The 22,356-nt window shown below is 46.9% G+C and overlaps 1 protein-coding gene across 5 annotated transcripts in view; it reads right to left on the reverse strand.

Annotated features, from left to right (window-relative positions):
* KATNIP (katanin interacting protein) overlaps positions 1–22,356 on the reverse strand; it is a 177,412-nt gene that overhangs the window by 139,449 nt on the left and 15,607 nt on the right. For 4 of the 5 annotated variants that reach the window (XM_081133772.1, XM_081133771.1, XM_081133770.1 and 1 more), the window contains exon 2: positions 18,505–18,560. The exons of the other annotated variant lie outside the window; for it this stretch is intronic. In XM_081133772.1, the coding sequence (XP_080989898.1) occupies positions 18,505–18,560 (56 nt within the window). The remainder of the gene's footprint in view (positions 1–18,504; positions 18,561–22,356) is intronic. 5 annotated transcript variants of the gene reach the window in all.

Raw genomic sequence — 22,356 nt, forward strand, 5'->3', positions numbered from 1 at the left:
CTCCCATTAAAAACCTGCAGTGGCTGGCAAGTAAGGTGCCACGGGCACTTTGGGGAGTAACGTGGCAGTATCCACTAAAACAAGACAGAGCCAGTCCCCACATAGCCCCAGTCTTCTCTGACCCAGCCATTCCACTCCTTGCAATCTACTGGAAAGACGCACACAAGTGCGCGAGGAGGAATGTATCAAATGCTAAGCCCTCCAGCTGGAAAATGGCTAAATAACCCCCAGTCTGTCCATACTACACTGTAGTGAGATTTTCTTTTTAAAGGACTGGGTTTATTTGTAACACCCAGGATGGAAAGCATATAGTTCAGGCAGGTTAGGCAAGTTACAAGTTACAAAATCACGTTACAGAACAACACAGTCATTATGAGCCCGTTTTGTTAAAATACACACTCTCCAAAATACCACATGCACTTCATGGGTACACTCAGGTACACGGATGCACAGAGAAAGGTCTGGAAGGATGCATGCCAAGCTCATGACAACAGTTACTCCAGGAGGGGAAGACTGGGATTGGGGAGAGGTAGGAACTGGCAAAAGGGATTTGAGCCTCATCTAGATGGTTGAAAATAATTTTCCTAAAGAAGCTGTTTTCATGTATTACTATATAACTAATGGCCTCCACCCACCTTCCCTTTCCAAAAAAGAAAAACAAAAAATCGATGGTTCCACATTCGAAATAGGCGCTGCTTGACAAGGACTTCCCCCGATTAGATTCCCACACCCAGCTGTCAGCACCGGGCCGTGACAGGTTTCAAGCTGAATCCCTGACCTTCCTCCTACCAGCTGCCCCCTCTCTTCCCCGTCTTGGGGATGGCCAAGCCCTTTCTGGTTGCTCAGATCAAAACTTAGGAGTCCTTCTTGGGTCCTCTTTTTCTCTCCCACCTACATCCAATCCAACAACAAGTCCAAGTGGCTCTACCCTCTCAATGCTCAGGGCGCAGCACCTCCTCTGCACCTTCGCTCTACCCCCAGTGCCAGCCCCCTCCACCTCCAGGGGGTCGGCAACAGTGCGATGGGTCCCGCCCCTGCCCTCGCACCGGCCCAGGGTGAGCATGTGCTGCTCCAACTGGCTCCAAAATGCTCCCGTGGCACCCGCCTCACGCAGACAAGCCCAGGTCCTTACAAATGGCCACAATACCTAATCGACCTGGCTTTACCCTCTGTCCTCACCTCCCGCCACCTTGCCCCTCATTCCCCCCAATTCAGCCACACAGGCTACACCCTCAGGACTCCAGCCCTTGCTGTCCCCTCTGCCAAAGTGTCCTCTTCCCCTCACTTCCTTTAGGCTCTGCCTGCCGGCGCAGGGAGGCCTCCCCCAGGACCCGTTTCTCACAGGAGGCCTCCCAGCACTCCCAACCCCCTTCTCCGCTGTACTTTTTTCTCCGACACCTTTATATTTTACTTATTTCCTTAGTGCCTGCCTGCAACCCCTAGGACATACGCTCCACGAAGGCATGGGTTTCTGTCTGCTGTGCTCACTGCGCAATCCGCAGGACCCAGGACAGCGCCTGGCGCACAGCAGCTACCTGAAGGTGACTGCGGAGTGACTGCAGAGTGACTGCGGGAATGAGGGACTTTCTCTCCGGGCCCTGTCTGCATCGCGGGCCTCAGCGACCCCCCTTCACTCCCACACACACTCTGCTTCTGTCACAATGGACTACGTGCTGGTCCCTCCAACTCCGGTATGTGCTCCGGTGCCTGCACCTGCTCTTACCCGCCTTGCCCCACCTATCCATTATCCAAGCCTCCATGTCGCTTCCTCCTCGACGCCCTGGCCAACCCACCTCCCACTCCCTACCCCGCTGTGAGTTGAAGACCTCCTCCTCCGGACCCTGTCCTTTCCCAGTTTCAGAACTCATAGCCCCTACCATTTGTAGAGTTGATGACTCTATGCTGGCCACATGGGTTTGGCATGTCTCACCTCAATGAAGCATCACAGCTGATAGAGTATGTATTATTATCTCCATTTTACAGTTGTGGACACTGAGGCAGAGCTGCCAGTGAACAAGTCCAGGGCTGGAATCTGAACCTCGCTTCACTAGACTCCAACGTCTGTGCTTAGCCTCAAGTACCACCAGGTCCCTCCACAGAGCTGTGACAGCAGGGCCGAGGCATCTGCCAAACCACAGAAGAAATCAGCAAACCGACGCTCCGAGGATCTCAGAGCCCTGGTCTAACTGCACCATGGTGAAGGCACAGAGTGGGTCCTCGAGCTCCGAGCCTGAGACACTGTCCAGCCCTCACCGCCACCACCACAGAAGCAACCCTGTGACAATGTAGCCCAGCATATTGAGCAGAGCATTAATAATATGAGCTCCGGCATCAGGCAAAACCAAGATGAAGTCCTGGCTCCTCCACTTACTAGCTGTGTGACTCCGAGCCTCCCTATCATTTGTAAATCGTGCTGCTTGACTCTGGACATCGCCCTGCCCCATGGCCATGGGTCACAGCACTGAAAATCCTGGAGGCCATGTCCAGACAGTTGGGCCCCACAGCTGCCCACAGGTGGCTGGGCCAGGAGCAGGCACCTGACCCGAGCAGGGCCAATAATCCTGGGGAATTTGGACTAAAAGGTTCAGGGAAGACCTGACTACTCTCTTGAAAGGGGGAAAGTGAGCTCAGGAGTTGCTGGTGGGACGATTTTCTGCCAGGAGAACTGAGAAACAGAGAAAGCTGGTTGTGCCAAGTGAGAGTAACACAGATGCTGACAGACATAAAGGTAAAAGCCATAGAGAGGATTTTCTGGGACCCCAGAGGACCCCAGGCACTGGCTCATCATTCTTGAAGCCATTCTTGACATATATATATATATATATATGTGTGTGTGTGTGTGTGTATACACACACACACACACATACACACAATGTTAGAGCATATGGATTTTTTTTTTAATTATTGATTTCAGAAAGAGGAAGGGTGGGGGAAAGAGAGAGAGAAACATCAATGAGAGAAACATTGATCCACTGCCTCCTGCACGTTCCCTACGGGGAACTGAGCCTGAAACCTGGGTATGTGCCCTGACTAGAATCGGACCAGCAACCTCTGGTGCATGAGACCCGACACCCAACCTACTGAGCCACACTGGCCAGGGCCATTCTTGACATCTTGACATCTTGACACTTAGACTCATGGCTGCCCTTGGCTTCTATGAAGCACCCACTCTTTACAGCCTTATAATGAAGTAATATAGTCCCCTTTCTACTAAAAGCTGGATTTGGGCTGTTTGTTTTTTAACTGTCCTAAGTAATACAAAGACTTACTTTGCAGACTTGTTATAGGAAATAAAACTAATATATCAAAAACGCTTTCCTCATGCCTGGCCCGTGGTAAATAACACCCAATCCAGGGTTGCTAATATTATCATTATAATCAGGCCATGAGGACACACTATTACAGGAACTGGACACATTAATCATCTTGCTCAGCATCTAAATTACTCTTCCCCTGAGGGTGGCATGCCATGGGTTCTGTCCTTGATCCCATCCCAGGCCATAATTTTGTCAATGGCTGGATCTGACTATGAAAGGCTGTTTATTAATTCTGTGGGTAACATTCAGATGGGAGTCACACAGAATAAACTGAATGACGAAATCTGGGTTCAGATCAGCTTCTACAGGCTAGAGATGGATGAAAAACAGCTTGATGAAGTGCATCACAGCCAAGGTAAAGGTCCTAAACAAGAAGAGTCACTGGGAGAAAAGCCTGGCTGGAGAAAGTCCATGCGACAGTCAGGGCTTTTAGCTGATGTGCTCGGTACGAGCTAACAGTGTAATGTGGCTGCCAAACACTCCCACCACCACAGCACACAGTGAGTGTGTTAGAAATTGTGTTAGAACAAGAGATGGAGGGGAGCTAACATGTCTTAGCACCTACTGTGTGCCGGGCCCCACATTAAACACTTAGCACACTATTTCAATGTTACCCCTATTAGTCTGTGAGGTGGGTATTATGATCATTAGTCCCATCTGACAAGTGAGAAAGCTGAGGCTTAGATAAGTGAAGGGACTTGACACGGTAATAGAGAGCAGAGTTAATATTTGAACCCAGTTCTTATTAGAAAGTACACCCCTTCTCTACCCCTTCTCTATATTCTACACTGATCAGTTCATAGTTGGAATATTCAATTTGGTTCTGACACAGTGTATTTTTAGAGAAAAATGAACTTATCCAGATTAATGTGACCAGGAAGGTGACAACTCTAACAAAAAGACACCTAGAGACTGAATCAAGTTGGGAAGACCAAGAGCAAGTACACATATCAGCCTCTCCTTCCCAAGTCCATAGAAATTACACTACTTAAAATCCATAGAGCATGGAAAAATAGGAAGAAATGACTGAGAAATGGATGGCAGCCAGAATTGGATTAATGAAAAGAAAGAGACCAAATCAGAGGTTTGGAAGGGCTGCTGTGAAAGGGGAAGGTGGTCTTGGGCTCCTGCAAACCTATAGCCAACACATTCTCCAGGGGAAGAGAGGGCCTGAGGTCAAATGTCAGAGCTTGATTGACGACTCCTATGGGGACACCAGGAGGTGGCCCTTCGTCCACTAGGCTTGTAGGAGATGTGACTGGGGGTCTCTGGGTCAGAAAGGCAAAACATATCCAGAAGCGAATGGGAGATCCTGTGCTCAGAAGACACACTATTAGCACCGCACTTCCTGTAGCAAGTTCCTCCCCTCTGCCCACAGCCCCTGGCAGCGAATTAGAGTAAAAAGAAACCGCATTGACAGAGAAGGAAACAGGAGATCACAGTACATGGAAGAGTACATATTCACAAATTACCAAACATTCCAGGAAAACTCACACCATGAAAGAGAGGGGCCAACTCAACAAGCAAAAGAACTAACAACCAAAGAAACAGAGATAACAATGCAAGCGAGGCATTTAAAATATGTTTGATATTCTCAGAGGGATAAGAGAAAACACTGACTCCCTCAAACAAGAACAGACTATTATGGGAAAGAATTAATTAGAAATAATAAATAAAAGATTTAATCATCAGAATAGAAAAGTTAAAAGACACTGAAGGAGAGATCCAAGATGACAGCACATTGAGTGGAAGCTACACTGACACTCTCGTGGGACCAAACTGGAATTACAACTAAAATACAGAAAAACCATCCTGAATAATCAACTGCAGCTGAAGATGAGCTGGAGGGCACCCTCATAACCAAGGAGGAAAAGTGGAGACCGCACAGAGACTGGTAGGAAGTGCAGACGCGAGAGGGCTGGCTGGGCTTTCCACAGGGAGGGATATCTCAGCTGGGGGGCGTTCTCACTGAGAACTCTAGGGTCTAAACCTCAAGCTGGGCACCCCAGCCCAGAGCAGCAGAACTGATAAAGGTGCCCACATAACATCTAGCTGTGAAAAGCAGAAGGGTTTCTGTCTGCCAGGGAGAGACAGCTGGAAACGCAGGCACCCTCTTAAAGGGTAAACGCACAAAGTTTCATGTGCAGCCACTCACCTTGGGCTCTGGCAGAGGCAAGGCACAGTGGACTAGAGGTGTGTGAGGAGAATCCAGGGGGCTGGCTGGGGGAACAGATCTCAGAGGGCACCCATCTGGACCCCGGTGCTGAGTTGTTTCCCCATACTGCAGAGGGCATCTTTCTCAGACAGACATTTACCTTCCAAGCAGCTTTTGCCTGGAAGGGAAGCAATTGCCCCACCCTGCTGGTAAACCTCTGGCCCTACCCTGTGGAGTTTCTACAGCCTGTGGCTCATTAAGAGACTGAATAACAGCCTCTGGGTGCTTTGAGTCTTTGCCTGATTTGCTTCTGGATGCAGGGCTTGGAAAAGCCAACTTTGCTGAACGTCTTGGTCCTGTCTAAACATACCCAGGCCCAGGAGAAGGAAACCAGAAGCTGTGGAGTGCAGAAAAGTTCAAACAGGGTACCCAAGGCCAGTCACAAATAGCATCTGACATTGGCCTGCACCAGAGACTACCCAAAAGACTGGGAGTCCTAGCAGACCTGCCTAATACATAGAAACAAACCCAAACAGGCAGCCAAAATGGGGAGACAAAAAACAAGCCCCAAATGAAAAACAAAAGAATTCTCCAGAAGAAGAACTAAATGAAATGGAGATAAGCAATCTATCAGATACAGAGTTCAGAATACTGATTATAAGGATGCGCAACAGCACAAGAAAAGATATAGAAACTATAAAGGCAATTAAGAATGACATAGTAGACATAAAAAAACTTTGGAAGGAATGAACAGCAGATTAGGGGAAGCTATGGATCAGTTCAGTGAATTAGAAGACAGGGTAGAAAAAAATCACTCAATCAGAGAACCAAAAAGAAAAAACAATTTAAAAACAGGAGGACGGTTTAAGGGAGTTGTGGGACAACTTGAACTGTAACAACATTCGCATTGCAAGAATGCCAGAAGGGGCTGAAAGTAAGCAAAGGTTAGAGAACCTGTTTGAAGAAATAATGGCAGAAAACTTCCCTAACCTGGTCAAGGAAAAAGTCACTCAAGTTCAGGAGACACAGAGAGTCCGAAGCAAGAAATACCCAAAGAGGCCCATGCCCAGACACATCATAATTAAAATGCCAAAAATTCAAGACAAAGAGAGAATATTAAAGGTAGCAAGAGAAAAGCAAGTTGTTACCTACAAAGGAGCTCCCATAAGGCTGTCAGATGACGTCTCATCGGAAACTCTACAGGCCAGAAGGGAATGGCATGAAGTATTCAAGGTAATGAAAAGAAAGGATCTGAAACCAAGACCACTCTATCCAGCAAGGCTATCATTCAAAATAGATGGTGAAATAAAGAGCTTTCCAGACCAAAAAAAAAAAAAAAAAGGCTAAAGGAATTTATCGCCACCAAACCAGCACTGCAAGAAATGTTAAAGGGACTAGTGTAATAAGAAGTTGAAATAGAGAGAATGAGAAGCATAAGCATAAAGAAATAAAATGGCAATAGGTAAGTACCTATTAATAATAACCTTAAATATAAATGGATTAATGCTCCAATCAAAAGACACAGGGTAGCTGAATGGATAAGAAAATAAGACCCAAATATATGCTGTCTCCAAGAGACCTACCTCAGAACAAAAGACTCACACAGGCTGAAAAAAAGAGAACTTCTGGGGGACTTTAAGCGCAAGATCGACAGCAATACAGTCATAGCAGGGGACCTTAACACCCCACTGACTTTACTGGATAGATCTTCCAGACAAAAATCAACAAGGAAACAGTGACTCTAAATGACACACCAGATGAGATGGATTTAATTGACATTTACAGAACGTTCCACTCCAAAGCTGCAGAATAGTCATTCTCTTCAAGTGCACAGGGGACACTCTCAAAAATAGACCACATGTTAGGACTCAAAACAAGTCTCTGCAAGTTCAAGAAGACCAAAATCATATCAAGCATCTTCTCAGACATTTACACAATGGATACTATGCAGCTGTAAAAAGAAAGGATCCCTTACCCTTTGAGACAGCATGGTGTGACTTGGAGAGTATTATGCTAAAGGAAATAAGCCAGTCAGAGAAAGTCAAGTGTTACATGATCTTACTGTGGAATCTAATGAACAAAATAAACTGATAAACAAAATAGATCCAGAGACATAGAAGCATGGAACAGATTGACAAATCTCACGGGGAAGGTGGGGGTGGGTGGGTGGGGAGAGATTAACATAAGAATTTATATGCATATATGCATAACCCATGGACTCAGACAATAGTAGGGTGAAGGACTGGGGGGAGGGGTACTGGGGGAAGGAGATCAATGGGGGAGAAGGGGGGCATTTGTAATACTTTCAACAATAAAGATAAATTTTTTTAAAAAGACACTGAAGAGCAGAGAAGATACAGATAGAGAGAAAATTGGTGAGCTGTAAGATCAGGCAGAAGCATTTACCCAAAACACAGGAATAAGAACAAAGAGTACTGGCAAAAATATAAAAGCCTGTTAATATACAAGCTTTAAGGAGTCAGGCATTCTCAGGTATTTTTGGTAGGAGTGTAAATTATTAGTTTTTTCTTAACAAGCTATTTCCAGATTTCTTACCACGTGGGCCAAACAAATCCCTATTATTAAACCAAAGTCAGCAAATTACAGCCCACTGACTATTTTTGTAAATAAAGTTTTATTGGGACATAGCCACAATCATTGATTTCAATACTGACTATGGCTGCTTTCACGCTACAAGTTAAGTTATTGTGACAAAGATAGTATGGCTCACAAAGCCTAAAGTATATATTATCTGTTCCTCTGCAGAAAAAGCTTGCTGACCCCTGGGTTAGGCCACTATTAGTTGGGTTTCCTGTTATTTGCACCCAAATGCATTTCCAACTGAAACAATGACTAGAACGGTACAAATAGAAAAAGGTCTAGGAAGATGAACATCCAATCAATAACTGGTTATTTCTAGGGAGAGGATTGGGATTGGCGTCAATTTGAATGGGAGTTTTTATTTAATGCACAAACTAGAAACTTTTAATGACAATGAACTCAAACTATTTGATAATTTAATTTTTCTAATATAAGAATAATTGAAGGTCTATACCACTGATCAAGAATAAACGTCACGAGCCCTGGCCAGTATGGCTGTTGGTTGGAGTGTCATCCCATGCACTGGAAGGTGGCTGGTCCAGGCATGCATGAGAGGCACGTGTGGGAGGCACCCAATCAAGGTTTTCTCATACCTCGATGTTTCTCTTTCTCTCTCTTCCTTTCTTCCTCCCTCCCTCCCTCTTTCCCTCTCTCTTGCTCCCTCTCTTCCTTCCCTTCTCTCTAAAAAAATAAGTAAAGCCCTGGCTGGTGTGGCTCAGTTTGTTGGGCATCACCCTGTGCACCAAGAGGTCACTGGTTAGATTCCTGGTCAGGGCACATGCCCGGGTTTCGGGCTCAATCTCCAGTAGGGGGTATGCAGGAGGCAGCAGATCAATGTTTCTCACATCAGTGTTCATCAGTGTTTCTTTCTCTCCCTCTCCCTTCCTCTCTCTCTAAAAAAAATCAATAAAAGGCATATTTTTAAAATCAGTAAAAAAAAACTCACAAAAAACAACATATCCTCAGATGAGGATTTTTAAAAAAAGAATAAACTAATGATACTTCTAAAAAATATGGATGAATCTCAGAGATATATTTAATAAAAATAAAAAATAAAAAACACCAAAAAAGTACTTACTCTGTGAATCCTAATTCTGAAATATATGTAGTTGCATAAAAAAACAAGCTAGAAGGAAATACCAAAACAAGTGACAGTGATTACCTTGATGGTAGGATAATGACTAATTTTTGCACCTTCCTATATTTCCTAATTACTCCACAATCAGCATGCACCAGTTCTGGAATCAGAAAGAGATGAAAAATGTCTGCTGCAGGCCCCACTAAGATGGGTGCCTCCCCCAGCTACCCCAGGGGCTGGGCCATGGAGTGGGCAGGCCCCAGGGGCGGGACCTGATGAGTAAGAATGGCATCCGCTTGAACAGCACTTACAGCTATGGTTCTAATACTTTATATGTATTATTCTTTAATTATCTCAACCACCCCATGAAGAGATATTATATTTTCAGCTCCATTCTTCAGACAAGGAAACTGAGGCACAGAGAGGTTATGTAACTTGCCAACGACCACACAGCTATTAAGTCGTAGAGCCAGGACACAACCCAGGCAGTCTGACCTGGACCCTTCCCTGCCCATGACCACTCTTGCCATTCCATCTCCCAAGTGTGAAGCCTTCTCCCAGGGCTCCAACAAAGTACAGGGGCCCAAAGAATATTTTTTGAAAGATTTTAGGTTTCTTTGGGAAAAAAAAAAAAAAAAAGATATCAAAGTAGTCATCCTGGAAAAACAACTTCAAAACTTAATAAACTTCCTTACACTTACTTCACTGCTTTGGTTCTGAATTATATAGGGGGGGCGGGGAGGGGCCCATAAACTCTTCAGAGGCTTGCAATTAGAATCCAGCCTTCATTAACTGCACCTAGTGGGGGGAGGTGAGTTTCAAACTGTCTTGGCTTCTCAGGCAAGGAAACTGAGGCTACCAGTTATCTGGTAGCTATTGTCCCTGTCTCCTATTCACCTGTCCAGCCCTATGGTCCCAGGAGTACAGGGTCACCCCCTGCAGCTCTGAACCAGTGGAAGAGGGAAAGTGGCCCCAAGTCCCGAGTGGGGCTGGGCTTCACATATTTATCTCCCCCAACCTCACTGAGTCTTCAGACACCTGGGGAGGAAGGGTCACGGACACCCATCTTACAGATAAAGAAACTGAGCCTGGGGATGGTTAAGTACGTGCTTAAGGTCCCCCAACTGCCTCCCAAAGCCATCCACCCTCACCACTTTGCACCACTGCACAGAACACGGAGCTGCGGCTCGGGGTCCCGCACTCGCTGCGGTAACTGGGGCAGGTGGCCTCGCTGCGGGCTGAGGTTCCCTCGTGGCAAGGTGAGGACAGTGCTGCTAACCTCACAGGGCCCTGGGAGGAGGGGCGGGAAGCATTCTTGACACTGGGCCGCTTCAGTTCACCACTCCCACTACAAAGTGGCAGCGTGGGGCAGCTGTTGTTTTTGGTCTGCCCACTGTCCTTCCCTCCTTCTGGTGACAGGATCCTGGTGGTCCTTTGGGAGAAAACCTCTTCCTTGCCATGTGATCAGCTCGGGGTTGACCACACGCGAGCCTTATCTCCAGGCTGGCCAGGAGTCTCAATCCAGACACCCCGCTGACCCTGTGGTAAGGGAGCTGCTCAAGTTTGCTGGAGTCGCTGAGAGAATTATGACAGGAAGGAGAAGACAAAGAAGTGGCACCTGTCACCTCTTCAGAGTTCACTACATGTCAGGCACTGTTCAGAGCACCCCTAAGGTAGGTGCCACTATTATTCCCATTCTGCAGATGCAGAAACTGAGGCTCAGAGGCAGGATTCAACCCCAGGACGTCCGGCTCCAGAGGCTGTGCACTCGCCCCACACGCTATCTGGCCTCGGTGCAGCAAGCCTGGAGCTGCGGCGGCCAGCCTGCACCGAGACAGCAGCCTGCTGGCGAGTGGCCTGGCCTGGAAGAAGGCGAAGTGAAGGCACTGCGTCAGAGCACCTGGAGCCAGCCATGCCCGGTGTGGTCGGCCCCTGGACTCTTCAGCTAGGTGAGGCCACAAACTCCCGCCTTTGCTGCAGCTGGTTTGAGGAGGGCTTTTTGTCACTTGAACAGTTGGAGAGACATGGCTTATGGACTCTAATGAAGTTGAAGTCACAGAGCCATTGGCTCTTGTGAGACATGGCGACCACAGAGGTGATGGAGGCCCAGAGAGGGGAGCGTGAGTGTGCCACGGTCCACGTGGTGACTTAGGACTGGACCTCACATGGCCTGACACTCTCATGGCCCTGGCCTGGCTCCTGTAGAGGTGTCCCCAGACTGAGGGGCAGTTCTCACAGACCCATTTTCACCCAGGAGACATGCCTTTCATAGTAATTCCCAGGAACCTCCTTTCCTTAGATAGTATCATTCTCTTTTCTAATGACTGTCTTCTACAAAGTGATTTTGGGGGTGGGGAGGTAAAGGGGGACACTTTCAATGCAATTTCATGCCTAAGATTCGAGGATATAGGAAACTTTAATGATGCTCTGTTGAAGGGCACTCTGCTGACCAAAACAGAGTCGGGAAGAAAAAACTGGCAAAATGATCTTTTTCTGGTCCCAAATTACAGCTCTCTGGTGGTTTTTTTTCCCTAGCGTTTAATCTTGTGCTGGAAGCTAAGCTGATACCAGAAAGGTTTTAGACATGTCAATCTCCTTCCTGGCATTTTATCAGAAATTGGTTCTCTTTGCTTTCTGTGGCGGGCACCTTGGCCTTGCTGTGGTTCCGCTCGGGTTATGGGTTACGTCTGCACACAAGCTTCCTGAAGCTCCCAGCCTGGCTGCAGGGCTCTCAGAGTAGGCTGGGGATTCAGGGCAAGTCATTCTCACGGGAGGGCTTATGTACTGTTTCATCGCACCACAAGGCGGGAACACTGGCCTAGTTCATGTTGTGCTTTTTCTTGGTAAGACTTCTTGTCCACCACTGACTCTGAAGGGATTAGCTTTTTAAACAGGCTATTCTAACCCCACCAGTCCTAAATTACAGGATTCAACATTTATTGAGCACCTAGTATGTGCCATCACCGTACTAAGCACCTCATGTATACTGAATCGCTGAGTCCTTCCCGCGAGCCTGATGCAGGCTCTGTAGGGCCCTACTCTCTGCAAGTCACAGACAGAACAGGTAACTCTCCTGAGTGAAGACACTGGCCTAGGAAGCCAGGCTGCTTGGTTCCAGGGTTACAGGCTCAACTACTTTGCTACACAGCTTCTAACCCTGCCATGTGACTTATTTGCCCTGCAGAAATCAGGTGTCAGTGCTACAAGGGCCCCACGCGCCAGTGCTCAAAGCTACAGAGACCAAGACCTGAAGAAGCAGAAAGAATTACAACACTAACTTTACAACTGGGAATGCGTTTGGCACTTGGATGTAAAATGGATTTAATTCTTCTCTGCCCAGAAATGTGGACTAAAAGGGAAAGTGCAGATGCAGAACGTCAGCTGTCACATCAGGCAGGCTCCTGTAATGTAGCAGCACCAGCCTACATTGTCTTTTTCTCTCTTCCTTTTTTCTAAAAAAATTTTTAAACAAAGCAGTTGAGATCTTTAAATACGGAAGCAACAGCTCCGGATTCCCCAGCAGGCTGAAGTTACAGGAACGCGGGGAACTGAAACAAGGAAAGGGAAGGGTTCGCTGTTTGCATGCTGGTGGAGTCTGAAGCTTACTGTAATCACCAGGCCCCTGGCCCTCTGCAATTGGCCATGTACTCAGAGCTAAGGAACCATGAGAGAAACCAAGGTGCTGGATATGCTCCCCAAGTCCTTTTCAGAACAGTGCCCTGCTCCCCACACCCTGCGCAGAAAAATGGACCAGGAAACAACAGGGTAGCTGATGAATGGTTCTGGTGTGTGCACCTCAGCCAAGGACAGCCCCACTCGAATCTGGCCAGCATTCTACAAGAGGGCCTGGAGCAGAAAGCTCTGCCCCTCTCATGCACTACTGGGAGACAGAGGAGAAACATCAATATTAGAAAAGCATATGTCCTTTGATCCATTAATTCCACTCTTAAGAATTTAACCTTTGACTCTTCCTGCACATGTGCACAGAGATGTCTGCTCTAGGACCGTCTTCAAAGCGCTCTTACAGTGGCCGAAGACCATTAATAGCCTAGACAGCCATCGCCGGGAACTAGCAATATATTCATGGACAATCCTTTATATGCAATTACTTAGCAACAAAACTGGATTGGAACTGAAGTGAAATTTATACTTTTTTTTTATCCCACTTAGTATAAATATTCATATTTTCTTACAGACATATTAATGTATTTTATTATAGAGTGCTGTCCCAGGCCATACTGGGATCATACTACTTTATAACTGAAATAAAATAAAAAAAATTTGGCTCCAAAGGTTTCAAATAAAGGATTATATTCCTGTGCATTCATGACAGAGTACTATGCAGCCATAAAAAAGAATGAAGTCTGTGCACATGTCCTGCTATGGAATGCCCTCCAAGACATGTCGTTACATGAAAACAAAACCCAGGAACAAAACAATGTGTGTTTCATGCTATCATGTTAGAAGGGGGGGGTAGGGGTCAAGAAGGATAGATATACTCTGCAGAGAATATTTCTGGAAAGACACAAGAAATTGATTACAGTGGTTGCCTATTGGGAGGGAAACTGGGGGGTGGGCAGCAGGGAGCTGATGTCAGGAGTCCTCTAAATGCCCTTTAGTATTGATTAGCCGGATCAATCAGACTCTGGCCTCTGAACTGGGAGAAGGAACAACTAGTAGAGAGGTGCATCAACACAAGGACAAGGTGCAGAGATCAGACAAGAGCGGAGGCGTGACCCTGCTGGCACCAGACAAGGTCATTCCAGAGCACCTCATCCCTGGGAGTACCCTGGATCCTGGACTCCTTCCTTTGCTGTGTCCTCTTGAGATCCCAATCTCCTGCTTTGTTTGGCAGAGATGAAAGGAGTCTCTGCATAATAGCAGGAAGTGTTTATGTGTACTCATGTGAGTGCACATATGTGTGCACATGCATGCAAAAGGAAAGCTTAATCTCTCCTAGGTGTTTGAGTTCACTGACTTTTGCAGACCTTTACAAAGCGAGCCCAGTAAATGAGTGTGCTGTCAAGAGCATTTTCCCACATCTCCAATCAGCTAGAAAAGAAGGCAGTCCAAAGGGTAGGAGATCCTTCTTCTTTACAGATCTCTTACCCTTTGGGACAGTATGGATGAGCCTGGAAAGAATTATGCTAAGCGAAGTAAGCCAGGCAGAGAAAGACAAATATCACATGACCTCACTTATATGTGGAATCTAAAGAACATAATAAACTGATGAACAAAATAGATTCAGTGACATGGAAGCATGGATCAGACTGACGAATCTCAGAGGGAAGGCAGGAATGGGTGGGTGAGGAGAGATTAACCATGGAATTTATATGCATATATGCATAACCCATGGACACAGACAATAGTGTGGTGAAGTCCTGAGGGGGGTTGGGGGTGGAAGGGGTCAGTGGGGTAAAAGGGGGTCATCTGTGATACTTTCAACAATAAAGATAAATTTTTTTTAAAAAAAAGGCAGTCCATTATCCCAGGAGGCTCTGAGAGAGGTTTACAGTGGCCCAGAGCTCACCTGCCAGGGGCCCACTAGCCTGGGGGCACACAGCCAGGAGCCTGGATGGCTGGGTCAGCCTAAAGACCAGCTGCAGCAAGGGAGGCCCTCTGGGTGAGAAGCGCATTTGTGCTGCCTTCTCTGTCAAAGGGCATGACTCTCTGTTAAGTACTGGACACTCTAAGGAATGACTAAAATTATGTGACAGCTAACATTATGGATGCCTACTATGGGTCAGGCACTACAGTGGGTGCTTCAGTACATTGCTGCCTTTACTCCATAAACCAGTCATCAAAGTGGGCATTATCAAACAAGGGGAGGGGTCAAGAGACTCGTCCAAGGTCACAGGACAGGGATCTGCTGCAGAGGCACATCATGGGTGCTAATTCGTGGCCGCCTCTGTGCAGCAGGAGGATGTGTTCCCAGTGGGCACCCGTGTGAACACAGGGCGGGGGGTGATGAATAAAGATTTCTTTCCCTTCTGTGGTTTCCTTTTTTTAAAAAACACTGAATGATAAATTTACTTCCTAATGATTTTTGAGTAAACTACAATGACCACAATTTCAAAATCATTAATAATTCATGACTAAGGGCCATAAACACTATATAATCTCCACAGGCAGGAACCATGAATACTTGTTAGAGACGAAGCTGAGAATATTTTTACCAGCTACGTGGAAAGTAACTACCAATTCGAAGCCAACCATTAAAGATACATTTTTCAGAAAGGATTATAACCCTTCCAAAGCCTCAGTTCAAAATGCCTCTTCCAGGAAGTCTTCTCTCCCCCTCCAGCACCACTGGGGCATTATCTGGGTCTCCTCTGTGATGTCTGTCTCCCTTTCCTTTGACTTGTGCCTGTCGTGTCTGGGAGAGGAGCAGGAGGGCTGGAGCACCAGGAGGGCTCCAGCGGGGCAGGCATGTGGTGCGCAGGGAAGGGCCTGGGCTGAGAGCAGGGCTTAGTCACTACCTGTAACCACGACTTCTCACCCGCGGCTGCCCATCGCAACCACTGGGGGCAGTCAAAAAACTCGGATGTTTGGGTCACACTGCCAGAGGTTCTGATTTAACTGGTTTGGAAAGAGGCCTGGATGTCAGGGTATATAAAAGCTCCCGGGTGATGTTAGTGAACCACTGCCCTAAAGCGCTCGGCAAGGAGCCTGCGCAGCGCAGTTGCCGACCCGTTTGCTGTGTAGCAGAGGTGGGGGTGGGGTGCCAGATCAGGGCTATGCTGCCCTTCGCTGCCTCAGGAACAAGGGCCCGTTGTCATACTCCATTTTCCCAAAGAAGCCCGAGTCTGCATTTTCATGTGAAATCTCCAATTTCTAAATGTGGATACCTAATTCTAAAAAATTGCAATAGATTGTGGCCCAAATAAAATACATCGTTGGGCTGAATTGGACCTGGCAAGCTCGTTGGGAACAGCCGCCCATCCTCTGTCTGTCGTGTTGCCTGCGGCCAGGCACTGAAGTGCCCAACCCCCACCCGGGGTGGCAACCACAGGTTCACCAGCCAAGGTGTGAGCTGGCCCCGGGAACCTCACCGCCCAAGGACACACATGTCCCCATCTACTTGTTCTAACCAGCACGCATCTTTCTCGCCTTTCATGGGGACACAGCTTGGTCTATAGCTGGCATCCTGGGTAAGGCACAGAGGGTCAGGAGGTGCAGATTCCACAGCTGGGCGAGGGGCAAAGGGAGGGACGCAGAAAGAGGCGGTGGGTGCAAAAGGCCTGTTATAACATATCAGGATGAACATCCTGGCAGCTTGGTATTAATTTCTTTCTCTTGTTTTTCTAACCAAGCAAAAGCCCTGTTAGAGAGTCAGCACCCTCTTTTTCAGAGGGCCCAAAGCCACCTTAAATATCTTTCAGGGTGAAAGGGGGATATTGTAATAAACAACCCCATTCTCTGTTTTCTCTCACTTCTGACTTTTCAGAAGAGTGTGATCTGAAATGCTCTCAGGGATGGGAATAGCGGCAAAGTGGTAACTAGGGGAGTCCTGCTGCCAAGGACAGAGGGGGAGAGAAAGTATTTCCACTAGTTACCTGCTGCCCTGCTTCTGGTTTCCCAGATAACTACTTAATGTGGATAAATGGGATGCTGCTATTCTGTAACCTAAGACCTTGGTTAGGTTTAAACGAGTCATTCCTGGCTTAGGGGGGCTGGTCCCCACCCTTGGGCACTTCATAGAGGGAGACCAGGTGCCTGCAGGCTGTGCTCACTCCTGTTCTGGCTCCTCCACCCCCATGTCTCTAGGACTATGCAGGAGGCAAGCACACCTGTGCCTGCTTCCAGAAAAATCTCCATACCAGAAAGGAGAAGGAGAATCCACCCTGTTCAGCATCTAGACTGCACACTGGGGCTGACATTTAGATCTTTCCAGCAGCATCAAACTTCCCAAGTTATGCCCCGGTCCTCGTTCCAGGTAGGTTAATGGAAGAAGAAGAAAACCCACACTGGCTGTCCTGGCTGCAGCTGAGAAAAGGGACAGTAGGAGAGAAGATGGAAGTCACAGCAAAGTAAATGGGGCATCCAAACCCAACCTGCCTCCTCAGAGCTCGCTGAGGGTGAGGCCGGCACAGAGGAAGCAGAGTCAGGACATAGAAAGAGAAACAGAAAGACCAAGGCTTGTGGCCATTTTTGAACCCCTGGAACCAGCTGAGCCTGAGAAATTCCCTTTCCTCATTGAACTGTCAACTTTACAATTGAGAATGCTAGTATACAAGTGCTGACGGGTTTCAGGAGTGGTTGGTAGTTACGATGAGCTATACACCTTCACACTCCTGTACCTACCTGCCACTATTAAGACTCAAATTTAAACTCCCATGAGCTTGAGACCTCCCTGAGGTAACCTATGAGTCCTTGCACCACCTCCCGTCTCAGGCTCGATGATCTTGCAACTTTCCTATTCATGTCTCTACGATGTTGACATTGCCATTTACTTGGCCCAGAAAACTACTCATCCTTCAGGAGGCAGCCTACACGTCAGCTTTTCTGCACAGCCTTTCTTGATAATCACTGGCAGAGTTCGGTGACCCCTTTTCTGCATTGAAATTCTACTTTCTCTGCCCTTCTCCTACTACATTGGCACTTTCCCACACTATTGTGATGATCTGCTGCACATCCCTTCCAATATATTGTGTACACCCTAAGATCAAGGACTGTCTCGCCCACGCCTTAGTCCTAGCCCTGGTCCCTGGCACAGAGCAGATGGGTTCAGAGTGGTCGGTTTCAAGAATGGCCACAATATTTTGTAGCTTTCCCATCAAGAAGTGAGGCCTATTTCCCCACTCCTTGAATCTGAGCTGACCTTGTGACTTGCTTTGAAAAATAGAAAGTGGCAGAAGTGAGACCATGCCAGTTCTGAGCCAAGGACTCAAGAGATCCTATGGCTTCCACTCTCAAACTTTTGAAGCCTTGAACCTCCATGTGGCTGGCTTGCTGGAGGATGAGAGAACATTGGAAGGAACTAAAGCACCCTAAGTGATAGTCAGCCCCTATGTGATAGCAATAAGTGAGCCCAGCTGAGGTCAGCAGAGCCTCACCCATCAGCAGACCCACCCGGGTAAGCCTAGCCCAAACTGCCGACCCACAGAATTGTGAATAAATGCATGGCTGATTTAAGTGTGGGTGATTTGTTACACAGAGAAAGCTAACTGATACATTCCGCAAGCGATTGCTACAAGTAACACTGGTTGATAGCTCTAGTTGCCAACTACCATTCAGTCAGGAATTCAAGCTAAAGACTCAGAGAGAAGATCCAGGAATACTTAGTCACCAACCTGCTCCCTCAGGTCCCTTCAAATAGCTGCCTCCCACCAGCCCTTGCCGGTGACATTTACCTCCTTTTTCTCCCGAGAGCAGGACCGGCTTCTCTCAGCCTTTCGCAGAGTCTGACCTGTAGCAGTTCAAAAGCAGAACCAGAAATTAAGGCTGTTTTAAAACAGCTAGTTTACTACCACAAAAGCTTTTTATTTGCAAACTGGATAGACAGGACCAATCATAATCAAATGATTTTAAGAAAATGTAGCCTATTATTATGATGGGAAAATGGTATACTCTTGAAATAAACCAACAGCAAGGAAATGCTAATTCACACACTCGCATTATTCAACTATAATGAACAAAGCCTCGGCTCTTTAATCTGGAACATTATCTGCACTCTGCAAGGGCCGACACTCTAGTTTTCCCAGTCAAATTGCACTTTTATTAAATTGTTTGGATTATAAAATGCCTTCCACTGTGCATACACATAACCTCTGATGAGTGCACCCCAGTGTGCTGTACCAAACCCCAAACTCGGGCACAGGTGATGGTAGAGATGGGAATTAGCGGGAATTCCAGCACTTCCCATAATGGGCAATTTCAGAGAAAATTGTTGCTTATCTCAGAAAACTGGAAGCCTACCATTTGAAGGCATGCATAAATTCAACAGATCAACACCAGAATGTTTAAATATGCTGTTTTAAATGCAGCTTCCAGAACTTTATGGAAGTGTCCATTATAAAATAATTCCTTGATGAAAAATTAATGGATTGCCTTGGTTTTAAAATAGAAAATGATAGTCACTGCACATTGTCAAGATCTCCCAAACTGTCCCGCTTCACTCTCGAGTGGCCATTTGTGATAATGCCACAACCACATGTCCCACTAGTCAAGAGCACCCAGAAGGCAGGAGCAAAAAGACTTAGCGATGACCTATGGAGAGACAGAGATAGGGACCGAGTCTCGGAGGAAAGACCACAATCCCTTGTCTACACCTGCTCTGGCCATCAGAGGAGGGACACACCAGGTAATGCAGGCCGTGTAATGCAGAGCTAGGAGTTGGGCCTGGAGCTGGAACAGGACAGAGTGGGCTGGAGACCAAGGGACAGAAACGGATGTTTTCAGTAGCGGAAGTAGTCCTGAGGCAAATAAGATGCCAGCAGGGCCAAGTGGGGCCCAGAGCAAGGGTAGGGAGCAGGAGGGAAGCAGAGCTAGGCCGGGGTGAGCATGGCGGACCCCAGAGTCTAGCTGAGGCCCTTTCCGTGCTGGTCAAACACACACCTGGGGATCTGGCCAGCGGACAGCTAACGGGTTAGGGCACCCTAGATAGGTCATGGGTCCAACAGGATCTCTCTGGGCCATATTTTCTTCCTTATTTAGTTTAATTTAATTAATTAATTTATCCATTGCTTTTCAGAGCGAGTAGAAGGGGGAGGGGGAGAGAGAGACAGAGAGAGAGAACAGCAATGTGAGCGAAACACGTGGATTGGTTGCCTCCTGCACATGCCCGCCCAGGGCCGGGGATGGAGCCTGCAACCAAGGTTTCAGGGACTGAATCCGGACCCTTCAGTCAGTGGGCCAATGCTCTAGCCACTGAGCCAAACCGGCCAGGGCTTTCTTCCTTTTTTAAAAAAGACCATTAGGCTGAATCACCTCCGGGTTTGCTTTTCTTCTATAAAATTCTGTTACACCAATAAGGAACAGGAAAAAAATAACATTAAGCCGGGCCATAAAAACTAAATATTAATACAAAAAACATAGAGTTTAACTACTGAAATATGAAAGCAAATCTCTCTACTGGAGTTAATTAGAAGCCTCTTTATTCATTAAACTGGGAAATAATGTGCTTATTTTCCAATGAAGATAATTTGCTCTAATTACACGCATTTGTTATCTAACGCCCCTGTCCTCACACCACTGAGCCCCTCTCTCCTCCGGGCAACTGAGTGCGGAGGCAGAGCCTCCTTGCCAAGGATGGACGGACCCAGACTACACCACGCCCGTCTGCTGCACCGACCATCCCTCAGGACCCTCCTACCTAGATCTCATTTTATGCTCACAATTCAGGGAGGGAGGGGGAAGGAGTAACATTAACATATATGCCGCTTGCAAAATTAAGGGGATGTTCCTCTCTTTTGCAAGGTGACCTGCCAGATTCAGCCATGAAACAATAAATAAAGCCGAATGAAAACGATACCTGTGTACTTCACTTTATAAAACAGATGTGTGCCTGGGGAAAAGGGGAAAAGAAGTGAAGGCACTGAATTTTTTAAACTATCGTATCATTCTCCCACCTATGATTTCGGAGATTTTTATCTGCACTTATTTTCAGTGGTAGGGAAATTCTGACATTCAGTTTTACTTTGCTCTAGATGCGGATAATAGTATTCATCGCTACCATTCAGAAGGGAGTTGTATCTCCCTTGGATGAGAGCTTCTGCAGCCATCAAGCAAAGGAAAATCAGCATCAAAACACCCCCGAAAAGGAGCCTTACACCTCCCAAAAAGCACAGTCTGCAGGACACAGCCCTTCAGACCCACTGCTGCAGACTAACATGCATGTGTAATATTTGATGCATATGGAAATGTATGCTACATGATAAAAATACATATGCAAAGTACCATCTTACGGTATTTCTAATTAAACTATTCATATTGTAATTACTTCCTCTATTTTTCCTCTTGGGGTTGGAGGAGAGTGAAGGGGTTGGGGACAACCAAGCATTTTACTTTCATGAAAATAAAATGCTTGGTGGCTGCCGCTCCACTGTACTGAACACCTAATAGGTGCCAGGTCTACACACAGGCTTTGTGTCTCACACCCTCACCACCACTCCTTTAGATCAGGGGTCAATAACCTTTTTCTTTGAAGAGTCAGATAGTAAATATGTTTCACTTTATCAGTCATAAGTCTCAAGCATAACTGCTCGACTCTGCCATTGCAGTATGAACGCAGAATAGACACTACATAAACGAACGGGTGTGGTTAGGTTGCAACAAAACTTTATTCACAAAAACAGGCAGCAGTGCCCCGGCTGGTATGACTCGGTCGGGGGTCATTCTGTACACCAAAGGCTGCAGGCTCGATCCCCGTAGGGGACGTGCAGGAGGCAGTCGATCGATGTTTCACTCTCACATTGATGTTTCTCTCTCTCTCTCTAATAACAAAAATATTAAAACAAACAAAATAAAATAAAAAAACAGGGCGCAGGCTAGATTTGGCCCACAGGCTGTATGTAGTCTGCTGACTCTCGCTTTAGATGAACAGTGTTATTCCCATTGCTACAAATCAATGATGAAATGAGAGACTAAACGGGGGTGAGTGATTGAGCTCCATGCTCAAGGTCACAAGAATGTAGCTTGTTAAATGGCGGGGCTCAGGGTGCCCCTAATCACCATCATCACTACCACACCCTCAGCATGAGCAGCAGCAGCTCGCTGTCACCACCACCACCACCACCATCACTATCATCACCACCACTACCAGTGAGCTCGCCCTAATCGGTGTTTACTGTGGGCCCCCACTGAGCTCCAGGCTAAGTTCATAAATCAACGCATTTACTCTTCACAGCTACCCTACGAAATAGGTACTGTTATTATCCCACTTATCAGAGGAGGGCACCGGGCCCCAAAGAGGTTAGGAAACTTGCCCAGTATCACATAGCTATTGAGTAGAGAAGCCCTCATTTGCGTCTGGGCAGAACAGCTCCAGGACCTGCATGCCTATCCACTAAGCAACACTGCCCACAGTCAGATCTTTAAAGACAAGTAGAAGGCCAGAATGGGCTAGGGACAGAGTTTGGTTTAAGGAATTCTTTCTGTGGCGCAGCTTTTTAATGTATGTACTTTGGACTCCTAAAGCAATTAATAAGGGGATTAGAAGAAAATGATTCCTCAAGGGTAAAGGAGGAGGAAGCCCTCTACTAGCC

Source organism: Miniopterus schreibersii, assembly GCF_964146895.1.
Source record: "Miniopterus schreibersii genome assembly, chromosome: 3".
NCBI lineage: Eukaryota > Metazoa > Chordata > Mammalia > Chiroptera > Miniopteridae > Miniopterus > Miniopterus schreibersii.